A 15189-nucleotide genomic window follows, 5' to 3' on the forward strand; every position below is an offset into this window, starting at 1 on the left:
TATGAAACTCTGCTGGTTGACCTGACTCCATGGCAATACCATGTGTACTGTGCTTTGACATCTATAAGACAACAGGAAAATCTTTAATATTGTAATTTTATCTCAACAGGTGATGTGTCTCCTCCTCCTTCTACTGTAATTGGACACACCAAAACTTTAGCTAAAGTTACTTTCAATCCCAGTGTTGTCGAACAAACCAGGATTGCCCGAAATGGAATTTTGGGAGACTTCATAATTAGATATGATGTCAACAGGGAGCTGAGTGTTGGGGATGTTCAGGTACTGTATACAAGAATCATCTTTTCTGTTTTATTAACTATACCTGAGATAGTCCAATTGTCTTGCATGCTCCAAATTCCTAGAAAATGTTTTCCAAGTGAAGGCTACTTCTCCGTCTTGTAAGAACTATTCAAAATAAAACCAGTCAATTGGCAGCCACAAGATGGATTTAAAAAATCACAGGTATCTATTTAATCGAGTTTCTTTTTTGTATCTGCTTCTCAGTTTCTCAAAATACTGGCTGTATATGTCTGAATACAAGACCAGTTCCCCAGGTGCATGTTGTGGTTCTGACCTCTGCACACGTATGTTATATCCTTATTGTATTTGGAAGGAAACCCCTACATCCACCATGGAAAGAAAAGTGGAGTGCTCCAGTAGGCTGGATAATCAGGGGACCAGAATTAATAGGGATAACGAGGAGCACTCAGATCCTCCAAAGCAGGATGTGCCCAGTCAAATATCCCATAATGATGCGTGTGGAACATTGCATCATGATCTGCCTTTGATTCCTGACTTCCTTGCTCTTCCACAGATTCTTAATGGGTATTTCGTGCACTACTTCGCCCCCACAGATCTCCCTCCTCTGCCCAAGAATGTTGTGTTTGTGCTCGACAGCAGTGCTTCCATGGTGGGAACAAAGCTGAAACAGGTGAGGTCCTTGTGTTTATTATGAACTGGTTGGCTGTGAGGTTATAAAAGTTAGTTCAGACTTTGTCTCACTGTTTTCCTTCTGCAAAATGTTTGCTGTGTCTGAGGTGAGAGGTGGCTCTGAATAGGTACCTCGAGGTGAGATGATTTGCCTGCAATGGGAAATGATCATGGTAGAGGGAATGGGATGGGAACAAGAAGTGCAGAAGATTTAATCACTCTTAAAGGTCAGTGCTGACAAAACTGAGCTAGGATGCTACAGGTTGTCCTGGGCAACCTTCTGTTCTGAGCAGATGGAGGAGATGCAGGTTAGTGAGAATTCCCAGCAAAGTGCATTTAGTAGACTATTTATTATCCAGTCTAACAGCAGAGAGTAGACATTTCTGTCTTCAAATGACCTTGGCAAAACCCTTAGCAATGTACAACTCAATGGTTTCTGCTGAAAGAAAAGTGAATTTGTCCTTGAGAATCTGACTCTTCCAGCACAGATCTCAGATATTATTGCAGGGCACAGATCTGAACATGAGCCAACACACAGAGCTGAAGGGCTCATCACCAATGCTTAAAACTGATCTTTAGCGTGGAGGTTTCAGGCTGGTGCCTCCATGTTTTTGTTTCTTCAGTTCTTTGAGTTGGACAGACGAAAAGAATCTCCAGTTTCAGGAGCCAGGTAGTTGGCTTGGAATGGCACCATGCCTGGGGGAATATACTATCTGTCTCTCAACACAGTATTATCACTGTAAAACAGAAGCAGAGATGAATTAGTGGTTCAGTTCCATTTCTGAATGGACAGGTGTATCTCAGGGCTGCACTCACCTTCAGAGGTTACTCCAGTTTCCATCTTGAGTATCTGTGCAGAAAAGGAGAAAAGTCCTGGTGGGGTTAATATTATTTCCTTCAATTTGAAGACTTGTCCCACAGGCATGAGATAAGGAGAAGTTAGTGGTCTTCTCTCTGTTGGATGGTCACATTTTTATCTTCTTCTTTCTTGTATCACCTAATTGATGACAGTGGAAAGTGACACTTTCCGCACAGGTTGACTCCAATATGGGGCAGTTTCAGCTTGTTTGGACAGTGTGATGTTGTAACTCTAAAAATAACTGAAGATCAAGGGTTTGTACTTGTATCTTGACCAGTTAAGGAGCTCTAATTGTCCATTAAGGTTCATAGAATCACAGAATCACAGAATGGTTTGGGTTGGAAGGGACCTTAAAGATCATCCAGTTCCAATCCCCTGCCATGGGCAGGGACACCTTCCACTAGCCCAGACTGTTCAGAGCCCCATCCAGACTGTCTTGAGCACCTCCAGATATGGGAGGTTCCTTGGTTGCCCCCCTGGAACATGGTGATATTTCTGGTAACTGTGGTTATTTGTGAACTTTGTTTGTTGGGTTATTTTGGCCACCAACACTAGCACAAATGTCTGACAAACACAGACCATGGTCAATCTCTGACACTTCTTTGCCTTTGAACAGGACATTGGGGTACATATGCCTTTCTATCTCTGCTAAAAACTTTACTATCTGTTTTCACTGGTGATCACAAATCTTAATTTAAAAAATGTGTCCCCTATTAAATCAAATTATCTCCACTGTGAGATAAAATAGAATATGGATTCTGTGGATCCTAATTGTCTTTTGGAGTGACTGGAGTAGCAGAGAGTTGTTAAACATACCTGGTCTTCTGCTGAGTGAGGTCTTGAATCAAGATGCCTTTGAATCTGTACAAAGTCCCGTGGACGGAGCCTGTCTCTTGGCTTTTTGTTATCCTTCTGCTGCAAAATGTCCACTTTGCCTCTCAGAATAGACAGACACTTGCACAAATGCACCCAGTCCTTCATGCTGAAAGCAGTCAGTGATCCAGAGTTGAACCAGGGAGATTAAGACTCCAAAGGGCTTTGGTGCTTTTGTGAGCAACACAAGTAGTGCCTTGGGTCAGCAGATTATCCTTGCACTGTGAAAGCTTTTATTCTTCTCCTGAGCATATTAGTATTTCTTTTCATTACACCTACTAGAAACAACATGGCCATTAACCCTTGAAGGTCTACTTGGGAGCTCAGCCATCTCCTACTGCTAAGCATGCATGGGTTAGCTACAAAGAGGCTCCTCTTGAGCCAGAAGTGTCTATCCAGAACCTTTTTGAGGATGTATCCAACTTCTTGCCTGTTTTTTCAGTATACACTTTTTATGGAGAACTAGTAGCACATTATGGTGCAGGAAGTACTTACATTCTTCTGGTTCCAACTGCTCCAAAAAAATAGAACTTTATGGAATTATGACCCAAATCATAAAAACCTCACACAGATTAATCAAGAAAAGACCAAAATGGAGGACTGGCTGAAAAATAAAGCTCTTTTGGTACTCTAGGAAAGCACAGTTAGTTACAACCATGCTCTGTGTCTGCTCAGTGTTCTTTTTACCCTATTTTTGTTGTTATTAAGATGTTTATTAAATTACAGAAACATTCCCTGGTGGCAGGATACATCTGAGCAGAGGAAATGCCTCCTTTTTGTCTTTTCTCTTGGACTCTCACAGCTGTGGTGATCTATGGTGGTGTGTGAAGAGCTGGGAATTCCCATGGGACTGTCTTTCCTCATTTCTCTCTACTGAGTCACATGCAAGATCAGCTAAAAATACAGTCAGTAATTGTAACAACTGCTCCTTCAGGTCAGCTGCAGTGACTATGGCAAAGGACAGTTTTTAGGGTTGTATAAGCAAGGATAAGAAACTTCTGCTTGGCACCCTGTTCTGTAGTAACTTGAGGAGATTTTGTACTCCTCTGTCACCTGCCTTCACGAAATAAATGGCAAAGTGACTCAAGTGTGGCCAGGATTTCAGGCATCCTGCAGTTCCCACAATCTAATTGTGAGTCATTTCTCATTTCCTCTCTCAAGATTTTTCCTTTTCCAACATGAATTTTTGCCTGTTTGTGCCATCCCTTTCTCCCTAAGATATATCAGTGTTTGAAGCATCAGATGTCCAGACCTACCTGCAAACACATACAGTGAGTCTAGTTGATCAACTTGAATCAAATCATTGGAAGTGTTCAAAAAGCACGTGGATGTGGCACCTGGGGACATGGTTTAGTGCTGAACTTGGCAGTGCTGGATTAATGTTTGTACCTGATGATCTTAGAGGTTGTTTCCAACCTTAAGGGTTCTGTGGTTCTATGATTAAGACCCTTGAGGCATCCCACTCACATCACTGATATATCAGCTTTTAGGGGAAGATTTTTCTCCTTGGTTTCACAGCCTCTGAAATCTGGTGATGTCCAGCAGACTCAGGGGTGTTGCAGCAGTCAAACTCCACTGAGAATCTGGGCCCTTGTAACAGTCACCTTCTAGCACTGGCAGGGAATAAAGTTCAGGAAGAGAAAACTCCTGAGCTTGATGATAAAAACATTCTTCACATGTTCAAGGCTTTGTACATCATAACAGCTGTCCCACTGTCAAGGAAAATACTGGTTTTATCCCCGTGAGCTTTGTTCCCTCATTTGCAAAGAGACAACAAGCTCTGTGTGGAATAGTTGCTTTCAACAGCCAGGGGAGCCTGGGGAACAGGTTATATCTGCAGGGTTTACTGGGAAGCAAAATGATTTGCCCTTTGAGCAGTCTGCCCTGCTGATTTTATGGTACATTTGGCCAGGCAGAAGAGGACATAGCATTTTTACACTGGTAAAACCAGGAGAAAAGGGGCCAGTTATAGGTTCACCACCTTGTGATTACCATGACTATGCCCAGCTTTACTAAACATGGTGAAAAAGGACCTTTTTCACCTGCAATACAGTATTATAAAACTAGCATGTTCCAAGCTATGAATGTGTCCACAAGAGGATGGATTTGCAGGTACTTTGCAGGCATATAGTAACACACAGTGGTTTCAACCACGGATTCATTTCACTTCACCTTTCCCACAGGCAATAAATGCCACACACTCAGTTGAGCAGTTGGCTACACCTCAAGCCTGGCAACTTGTCAATGGTGCCTTGCCAGACTGTAATTTTCTCTGAGGTTAATTGCTTGGGGAGGAACTCAGCTGAAACTGGGACCTGCTGGGGATTTGCATGTGCTTCACTTTATTTGCCTGTGTCCATCCAAGGGACACTGTACCTTGAATCACCCACCGTGCCTGAGCCATTCTGAGTGTCCAGGTGTCTTATAAACACATATCCCCAAACCTCTGTGTCTCAGCACACTGACTCCCCCCAAATACTCTCAGGGTGGTGAGGGAGCAGACAAGCACATGAACACTCGGTGTTTTCTTTCCAAACTCACTCCACTGACTTGTGCTGGTTGCTGCAAAGCTGGCTGTTGACTATCAGCCCAAATAATGACTGCTGCCCAGGAGAACTACCTTAAATCACCAGGGAACTTCGGAAAAAATGCTAATTCTAATTACAACCTTTAGAGAGTTTAAAGCTACTGTGAAGGGGAAAGTTTTGTCAGCTTTTCTATTTCTGTTGGAGAGTAACAACCTGAGAGAATGCAAAGTGTTTCCAGCACCAACTCCATATAGCTGCTTCCTACTTAGGAATACACGACAGCAGCATTATATCAGTCCTCTCTGGAGATGTGAATATGGAATGTAAGAACTACTACAGTAAATAAGATGTCAGATCCATATAGACTTTAATTGCTCAAAATCCCAGAGAAGAGTAAGTACTTGTCATGCAGCAAAATAATCTGTCTGATCCTAAAACTATTAAATAATGACAGGGTCATACAGAGAAACCAGTAACCTTGAGAGCAAGATTCCCTTGGGTATTCAGGACAAGGAGCACCTGCTTCTGGTTTCAGGACTAACAGCCAACATGCCCCAGCTGATCTGCTCCAGGCTGAGGCAGTAAAAGGAGAGACAGAATTTCCCAGAAAGACCCCAGCCCACCTATAAATAGCAAGTTCTTTAATTGGGTTCAGAGCAAATAGGCTGCAAAGGGCAAGTGAAGAAGTTAGAGTGGAAATTCTGCTAAGTCTTGAACTGTAAACCCATGAAGCCACTGAGAGCTCTCCCAAAGGTTTCAATTGGACCTTTGCTGAGTTCATCAAAGGGTGAACTGAAAACAGATGCTATGGAAGTGTCACACACAGCCAAGTGACAATCAGACAGGTAAGGGGCTAAATCAAGCTGGGAAGTCAGTCCATGGGTCAGGATTATTGAGGTCTATGGGCAGGCAAAGCTGTAACAGCTAGAGACAGCTACAGCACAGCTCTTGGTCTCAGACTCAGAGAGACTGAGGGCTCAGGCTGGAGCTTAAACGGGCAGGAGTGTGAGTGGAGGTCCCAGGTGGGGCTGGGCAGAGCCATTAAAGCCTGTTGGTATCCTCGAGGCTCTGGCAAATGCATAAAAGTCTGTGAAGTGAAAGATCTTTCTTCAGTAGTCCTCTCCAAGTTGGAATTAGTTTTTTTTTTCCAGTTGCTGGTGCAACACCTGGAAGCCAGACCTGGCTGGTATTTGTGTTTTCATCATGGATCTGTTATTTGAATTTAGGTAGGTTATTTTCTTTGTCTGTGCTTGTCTCTTTGCAGAGTCTTGTCTCCTTAGCTGGCAAGCTCATGTCTGGACTTACAGCTGTACAAAGATCCCCCAAGTCTAAAAGACACCAGATCTTTGCCAAGACTTAAACTATTAGATTAGCACTGCTTGCAGCAACACTGCTATTTCCAAGTAAATACCCCTTCACCCCAAAGCAGGGTGTGTCCTACATATTGCTCAGCTGGGACAGTCTGTTTCTGACTGTGGAGAGCAGCTGAAGCTCAGAAGAGCTTGTGGGACCTTGTGTAGAAGCCTGCTGGAGTGAGGTCTTCCATGATATATTGCTGTATGAAGCCATCAAACAGTGTTCACAGGCACTTCTGACTCTGAGGTCCACGTGATGTAATTCAAGGTCCCTCAGGAATGAGGGATATTGTGTCATGAGGAGAGAGCTTTTGCTTGGATAGTTACCCCTGATGTAGTGACGTCATCTCCAAAACATCTGCTCTCTTCTATGCAGGGTTTTGGACAAAGAATAGGATTCTTCTCATGCCTGAGGCAGTGGCTTAGGATGAAAGTGGGCAGGGGAAGTGTTGGAGGCAGAGATGTGCAGAAGGGAGTGGAGATGCTCAGGGGGTTTGGAAATGAGGAAAACTGGAAGGGGAGCAGGTGTTGGAGGACTGTGAGAGCAAATTTGTTTTTTAAAGGAACAACTTAGTGCTCTTGCATTGCTTAATGTTAAACCTGAGCAAAAGTGCTGGGTCTTTGCTCCAAGCAACAAACCATCATCACCATCCCCCATTCACCAGAGGTCTTAGAATCCTAGAATGGTTTGATTGGAAGGGACCTTAAAGACCATTTAATTTCAACCCCCCTGAACCCCCTGCCATGGGCAGGGACACCTTCCACTAGACAAGGTTGCTCCAAGCCCCATTCACCTGGTCTTGAACACTTCCAGGGATGGGGCAGCCACAGCTTGTCTAGGCAACCTCACCACCCTCACAGGAAAGAATTTATTCCTTATGTCCAATCTAACCCTGATCTCTTTCAGTTTAAAGTCATTCTCCTTTGTCCCATTACCAGGATGCTCTTGTAAAAGTAGGGGCTAGAAAGCTTCCAACCTTTTGGAAGCTTTCCAACCTTTCCAGGTTTTTGGCTGCTGAGACACCCACTCTGTGAGAGTGGGTACGTGATGAGGAATGGAGGGTAATTAATGTAAAGAGCACAGTGACCTGTGTCTCAGCTCATTTCCTGCTGTGTAACACAGCAGTCAGTGATTGTTGAAACTGAGGGGATGTGCTGTGGACAGCTCTTGGGCATGTCAACTCTTCCTAGCACTGTGTTGGGGCTGATTTGTGTGACAGAGAATGAAACTCCCCAGTTGCTGGAACAGTTTCTGTGCCCTGGGACTAACTCCATCTTCTGAGGATGGGCAGGGGGAGAGATGTCAAGCTCTGCATTGAGAGCATGGGGCATTTTTCTCTTGGTGCTGACCTTCTTGCTGCTGGCTCCATGGAAATTTTTTGTCATGTTGATGGGGTGGGGGTTTGAGTGTCCGACTGGCATAATATGGGATCTGATTCCACTTAAAAGCACAGCACAAGACAAGAATGTGGCCTTCAGACACTGCTGTGTCAGGCTGGCTGTCTGCCTGGGCAGCCCCATTGTTTCCAGTGGGGTTATTTCAGTATAGCACTCTGGGACAGCCCTTAGGCTTTTCCCTTTGACTTATTTGGTGTACAGCAATGTTTACTGCTCCAACTGTAATCCATACTGCACTGCTGATAGGGACTTGAAGTAACAATGTTTTTTGCTGATTAGAACATACCTCATTAAATCTTTGTGTTGGCATATATTTTATACAACACTCAGTGCTGTAGTGAGATTGCAAAGACTGAGCATCTACTCTGCCCTCCAGGCTCATGGAACTCAGTTTCTGAGAAATCAGATCAACTTTTGACCATCAGATCAGTTTTTCATGTATTATCCTCACCCTGCTGGTAGGTGCTAGAGAAGTGAGTTACTCCAGCTGATCACATCCTTAAAGACACTTCTATGTTCCACTGAGCAGAAATTCAGTGCTTAAGTGTTCTGGACAAATGTGGAGCTGTTTTACTCAATGTTAATTGGAAAATCTCTTTCAGAAAAGGCAAGAGAAACATTCTTCTAAATGGTGGAGTATTTCTTTTGCAGACTGGGAAACTACAAAGCAACTTTTTCTAAGGCCGTATAGGGAATCAGCAATGTTCAGGTTATTAGCAAGGGATCTGTGATGTTCAGGCATGAGAGACTGGGCCGTGGACTGGAGACAGATCTTTATTGTCCAGAGTTCTACATTCAAGCTCTCTCCCATCACAGACCAGTTTCAGTGTAAAACAAAATGCTTGTTGTCCAGAATTGCGAAGGAGTTTTCCTTGGTTACGCTATTTGTGTCTTCCAGGGAGAAAGCACAAAGATACATTGACAGGGAGAGGGGTAGTTGCAGTTCCCTGAACTGCACAACCTTCCCTGTAGAGGAAGAAAGGGCAAACTGTCCTCTCTGAGAGTGGGATGAGGGAAGGTAAAACAATCTGAGGATATGCTTCTGCATTACACCCCCTTTTGGGTACAAAAGTCCCTGTTGCTGGCAATTGACATGTGACCTGCATCGTGTGGGCAGAAAGGAAAGTGGGACATAGAGGAAAGCAAAATTCACACAATGTGACTTCAAACCTCAGCAGGAATGACGCTGCTCAAACCTTTGCTCCCTCTGTACCTTGCCTGCTCCCTGTAACATGGCACTGGTGCTCCCACTGCCTTCCCCTCGGCTCTGGACCCAAACCAAATCTACAGCAGTACCTAGTCTGACCATGGCAGCACCATTTCAGGTGTGACTGTGATGCCTGCCTTTCCTTAAGCCACAATACTACTCCCTCTGACATACCAGGGGAAGATTTTATGAAATATGGCTGTTGTAGCTTAGATAAAAAGAGCTCTGGACCTCTATCAGATGTCTGTGCATGTTTGGAAAGGGAAAGATATGAACCAAAACACAAAGGATCTTGAAGGGGAGGAAGGAGCTCTTCTATTTTTTCTCCCTGTGCTTCTTTGCAGTGTTTTGCCAAGCAACATATTCGCTTGTACTCTTCTCCTTCTTGCTGTAGGAGATCCTGTTTCTCAGCCCTTCCCTGCACTGTTGCACTCTCAGACAAGTAACTGGACAGATCTATGAATTCCTAATTCCCTTTGAGCTTACATCTTGTGCCTTAGCTCCTTTCTTGTCAAATATGGTCTCCCACAGAGGATCTGGAAGCACAAAGAAAAGGCTGCTGAAGTTTTGTCCTCTAGTTGTGGATCATTCAGCATACGGATGCAGGAGGTCCCAGGTTTGCTACCTGCAGGCTGTGCTCAAGTATCTCTTTGAGTCGATGGGTACTGTTCTCCAAAGGCTATAGCTGGGAATGCTTTCTTCTCTGCTGGCCATGCTCTTTAGGCTAGCTGATCTCAAGCCCTCGTGGCTCCCTGGTGCTGTCTGAAGCTGGAAAGGGCTATGCCACTGGTGCTGATGTCTTGCTGCCCAGCTGTTGCGAGGGCGGATGGATGAAGTACTCACAAGTACTCCCAGGCAATGGAAAGTGTGAATATGTGGGCCTGGAATATGCATTTTAATGAGGTGTTTGAATCCTCCCCTTGCTTCGTAGCAGGGCCAATGTCTGGCAGTACCACAGCCTCTAACAACCACATATTGTCTCCCTTTGAGCTGCACAGCTTTCAGGGTATCCAGGCTTCACCCTCTCCCTGCTCCCCAAACAAACAAGAGACTGTGAGAGAAATGTCACCAGGACTCAGATCCCTCCTAAAAGGTGCCCAGATGGTCTGACATCATCCCAGATGTCTCTGAGGCAGATCTTTGACTCAAGAAAGGGCTGAAGGCTCTCAGCTCTCCCATGGCAGTGTGTAACTTCCCATGCTTTCTGTTCAAGCAAAGTGAGGTCTGTCAGAGCTAACGCCGAGGGCCAGGTACAAATGCAACAAATCACAGACAAAACAGAGTGTAGCTGAGGGAGTTCTGCTCTTCCTGCTCTTGTTGGGGGTTGTACAGTCCCAAATCTTCTTGGCTGTGATGCGGGGCCCTTAGCAAGCCTGAACCAGAAAAGCAGCAGTTGTGTTCCATGTCCAGGTGTTGGTGTGGAGGTGACAGCAAAGCCCAGCATGGTGACTGGGAGCTGGCTTGTCTCTGACCTTGTAGGCTTGAGTAGACACTGTTTGCACATCAGTTGTTTAGGTAGTGTGAGCTCATCTTCAGCTTCTCTTCATCCATGAAGCACAGACATGAACTGTGATCATCACCTGTCCTCAGGGGCTGGGGGAGCAGGGTTGTTCTGCTCCAGGTTTTGGGATGATATTTTGTAGCCCTGGAGGTGGTTGTTTCTCTCCCTAGATCCCAGCTGAGCTGACAGCTCATTCACCAGCATGATTTCTCAACTCAAATGCAGCAGCAACTCAGTCTCCACCTCTCAGCTCAATTTCATCTGTGCTAATTTGAGGGAAACAGAGGAATCTTGCCCCATCAAGTCATCCTCTCTTAAATCCTCATTTAAAACTTGACTCTGACCGCTACAAACCATTTCCAACTGCTAAAAATGGATTTTTATTCAGCAATTTTGTATTGTTACTTTTTGCCATCCTCTTTTTTTAATCCCTGCAAGCAAACACGTTTGGAGAAGTATTTTCCCTTGCAGCACCTGGCACAAGGGCACTAGACCCCTAAACTTGTTTTCCTCAGCGTACTTGGGGTGGATCTGTGCCCAGCTTATCTCCAAAATGAACCAGTGTCATATGCACAGCCGTGGAAGAACAACCTGGCCCACAACAGGGAAGAAATGGTTAATTTTCTGCCTCTTTGGCGGGAGTTTCAGTGAGATGACTCACTGGGGCCAGGGGGGAGTGGAAGTGCAAGGACCCCATTGGCAGCAGAGCAGCTTGGGAATCCCAGGGCAGCCTCAGCCCTTGCCTCGTCGGAGCCAGGAGAAATTCCAGCTGTGGCCTTACAAGGCCAGAATGAGAAACCTGCTGCCGTGTCCTGACTGAAGCTGCTGCCAGGCACACTCTGCACGAAGAGCTTTGCAAATCCTAGTCTGGGGTCTGGGGGAGGCAGGAGGAGAGGGCTGGACACTGCAATCAGTCACGGCTGCAAACTTAAGGATTTCAAGCAGTGCACTTTTACCAAGATATTCTCCTTATTAAAAGTCAGTTTTGCCTGCCAGCTCCTGAATCATATGCAGCACTCCTGAGGGAAGTCACGTCTCTCTCATAAACCATCTGTGGGTGAACAATATTGGTAGCAAAGTGTGTTGTTGCCACCCTGTGAGGACTGCAGTCTTTAGGATATACCTGGGAATCCTTATGGGCTAGGAGGAGAGATGGAAACAGGAGGAGCCAGGGAATTCAAAGCACTCTGAGAGAGGTGGAGAGCCAGTTCAGCTCCTTTTGGGTCCAATGAGCAATATGCTCAGGAGTGGGCAGGATTAGGTCTTGAGGCGAGTCCCACCTTCTCTGTGTTGAGCCACTCAGGCTCTTGGAGGCAATGCTGGGAGACTGACACTTCCAGACAGTGACTCAGCCCATCCTAAAACCTGTCCAAAACAGATGGGATGGATTATTCTCTGGAGGTGAATTCCCCTGCCTACAGCAGGATTAGATGTGATGCCCAGCTTTCTGATGGCTGAGTTGGGAAAGCTGAATCCCACCCTTTATTTTTACTGGGGATGAGGTAAAAACTACAGAAGAATGAACCATATGGCCTCCCTCACTCTGTTTGCTTTGGAGCAAAACCATGTGTGCACACACACACTTGTACATATGTTTGTGTGTATATTACATAAATTTAAAGATTTTTCTATTGAAGTTGCTGAGGCAAGCAGAGGATAGAGATGCCAGAATCCAGGCTGTCAGTGCATGTCCATTGAAATATGACAGAAGTTTTTCCAGGGAAAAACTGACACAAACTCTATGGAGATGACTTAACTGTGACAAAAATGAGACAAAAAGGAAAGAGAGAATGAAAGAAGGGGAGAGAGAAGTGGTCCCAGCCCCACATTTGGCCCCTGTATGAGGGTATGTGGAAGTGCTGGGGTTTCTAGGAATGTCTGCTACAGTTCCCTCCTGATCCTGTTTGCAATTCTATCTTAGATGCTGTGTACATCAAACTATGCTGCTGCTCTGTGTTGTTTCACCATTTCTTTTCATTTTCTTTTGGCTGAACACAGGCAAACATGTCAAAAGGAATTTGTGAGCACCAGGGAAGTGAGATGCAGCCTCTCTACAAGTAGGCCAAAGCAAGATTATTTTTCTTCTTGCCTTGTTCTCATAAACAGCAGAGCTTTTTGGGCTCAATAAATCCCTTTGAGAAAAGTGCAATTTGACAGAATTGCAAAAAAAGCAGAAAAGAGGGTTTTTGTAATGGGGAAAGGTCAAGCAGTGTTAATTAGAATCAGAGCTGTAATATAGATAATGAGATTTGGGGGGTTTTCCTCTAAATCATTGCTTCCAGGCACCTCTGTTTCTCTCCTTTGCCTCCCTTGGTGGGAGAAGAGGGGGGTTGTTTTACTTAGGGAGCTGTTGTGGTCTCATTGTTCCTTGCCTTAACACCCCGCTCAAATTTCCTTCAGCAGAAGTTGGCATGGAGGCCTGATCACACTCACACAAGATAGAAGGTTCTCCATTTTCACTCTCTGCTTTAATCCATTTTTTGAGGGACAAATGCATGGCCTAAACTTGTTATCATGGAATAAATCCAAGAGTCCTTTCCTCCACTGTGTGATTGCTGCTTTGCCTTTCTCTTTGTAAAATGAGACTGTGAGTGTTTGAGGGTCCCTCTGAAAGGTGATGTCGTGTATTATCTGATGCACTTTTACAACACAAAGGGTTTTGTAAGAGAGGAGGTGAGAGGGCATAAAACTTTCCCTTCTTTTTCAAATAACTGCTATTTAGCCCATCTTAGCCAGCTCTCTGGACTGTTAGACTGGAGACAGCACCCATTTTTGGGGCAGGTATTCATCTTTGTGAAGGTTTGTTTGGTGCACCTCATGATGTGAATCTAGTGGGCTTTTCTCCTTCTCTTTGAAGGAGCCACTTCCATCAGCATTTGCTTCAGTATCCTGATCTGTGAAAGGACAGTGGGATGTGGAGGGATGCTCCAGCTAAGCAAATGGAGGGATGAATCCTTAGATCCCTACAGAGGAAAATGGTTTGTACGGAGGACAGAAACAGGCAGGTAGGGACTCCAGACCTGGCTCCAGAATGTTTGAAGCTATGGGAAATATTCCCCTTCAGAGGGACTGGAAGCCAAGTCACCAGCTGTGAGGATTAGGTTTGTTTGCAGTTGCATCATTGCATCATCATCTTCCATGCAGAATCCAGAGGGATGCTGATGACACAGCCTGATCGGACCTTTGAGTTCCTTTCCAAACTGTCTTTACATAGAAACATCAGGCCTAGAAATATGTGATTCCCAGCACTGCTGATTAGTATTCTATTTTTTCTGGACAAGCCCTTCACATATTTTCCTGACAGGCATAAGAGAAAACTTTAAATGCTGGTGAGCCCACCATATTATTTCCTGCAGAGCTTTCCTTGGAATTCAAAAGGCTTAATGGTGGCCAAGAAGGGCCTGAGCCAAGAATCTGCTGATCCCTCTACTTACAGATATCGCCTCATACTCCTCCCATGTGTTTTGCACCCAAATACAGGGTATATTTGCATGGACAGAGGCTGCTTTTGGGCATCTTCTCTCAGTCTTACTAAGCTGAGGTCTGTCTCCATGTCAACACAGCTGCATGGCTGCTGAATCAAAGCTGGTCACACTGGGGAGAACTGGACAGCTCTGCACTCTTCCTCTTGGGTTAGGTAGAATCTGCAATGACTAGTCAGGGCTTCTTTTTCTATCTAATTCATCTGAATATATTACCGTAAACATTTATTAATTGCTGAAACTATTCATTAGAGTACGTATATAGCAATCAGTACCCTAATTATGAACAGATCATGTGTATTCTTGACATATTTAGAGATATTTCAACTTATAAGCAACCTGTTTTGACTATATGCCACTTACAGCTTACTGCAAGTCTAGAGGGCTTTAGACAAGCTCTAATGAGTTTTTTTTATTAGTCATTATTAGTCACTATCCCTTAATACAGAACGTGGTTCTCCCAGTCACTGGGAGCTTTTATCCTAATTGTTGTGTGTGATTTTAAAGCTTAGTTAGGTCTAGATGTGCCTCACAGCTTTGCAAGACCTTTTGGGCAAGGGTTGTTCTTTCATCTCATGTTGGCCTAGCATCTGGCACCACAGATACCAGGCCTTGAGACAAGGAAGGACATCCCAGTTTCCTTCACCATTCAACTGGCAGTGTAGAAATATCTGTAAGTTCAGTAAACGTCTTAAAATTCACTTCTTGCCCACTAAAACACTGACAGTTGTGTCTACTGGTCTCTTTTCTTTCTCTTTCTAGACCAAAGAAGCTCTCTTCACAATCCTCCAGGACTTAAGGCCTGAAGACCACTTCAACATCATTGGCTTTTCCAACCGGATAAAGGTGTGGCAGCAGGACCGGCTGGTGCCGGTTACTCCAAACAACATCAGAGATGCCAAAAAGTACATTCATAACATGTCACCTACTGGAGGTAAGATCCAAATAGGAACAGGATTAATGTTGTTATCCAATTAACTATAAGAGAACAGAGAATGGTCAGTGTGGTCCTGCAGCATGGAGCAATAAATAGACATTGGGGTTTAGGTCATAGGA

The 15189-nt window shown here is 44.7% G+C and overlaps 1 protein-coding gene across 1 annotated transcript in view; it reads left to right on the forward strand.

Annotated features, from left to right (window-relative positions):
* The window catches only part of ITIH5 (inter-alpha-trypsin inhibitor heavy chain family member 5), a 43166-nt gene that overhangs the window by 17780 nt on the left and 10197 nt on the right, over positions 1–15189 (forward strand). The window contains exons 6-8 of the mRNA XM_027639927.1: positions 110–279; positions 815–931; positions 14896–15067. Coding sequence (XP_027495728.1) covers positions 110–279; positions 815–931; positions 14896–15067 — 459 coding nt within the window. The remainder of the gene's footprint in view (positions 1–109; positions 280–814; positions 932–14895; positions 15068–15189) is intronic.

The sequence above is a fragment of the Corapipo altera genome, unplaced genomic scaffold (assembly GCF_003945725.1).
Source record: "Corapipo altera isolate COAL_440 unplaced genomic scaffold, ASM394572v1 1b, whole genome shotgun sequence".
Classification (NCBI taxonomy): Eukaryota; Metazoa; Chordata; class Aves; order Passeriformes; family Pipridae; genus Corapipo; species Corapipo altera.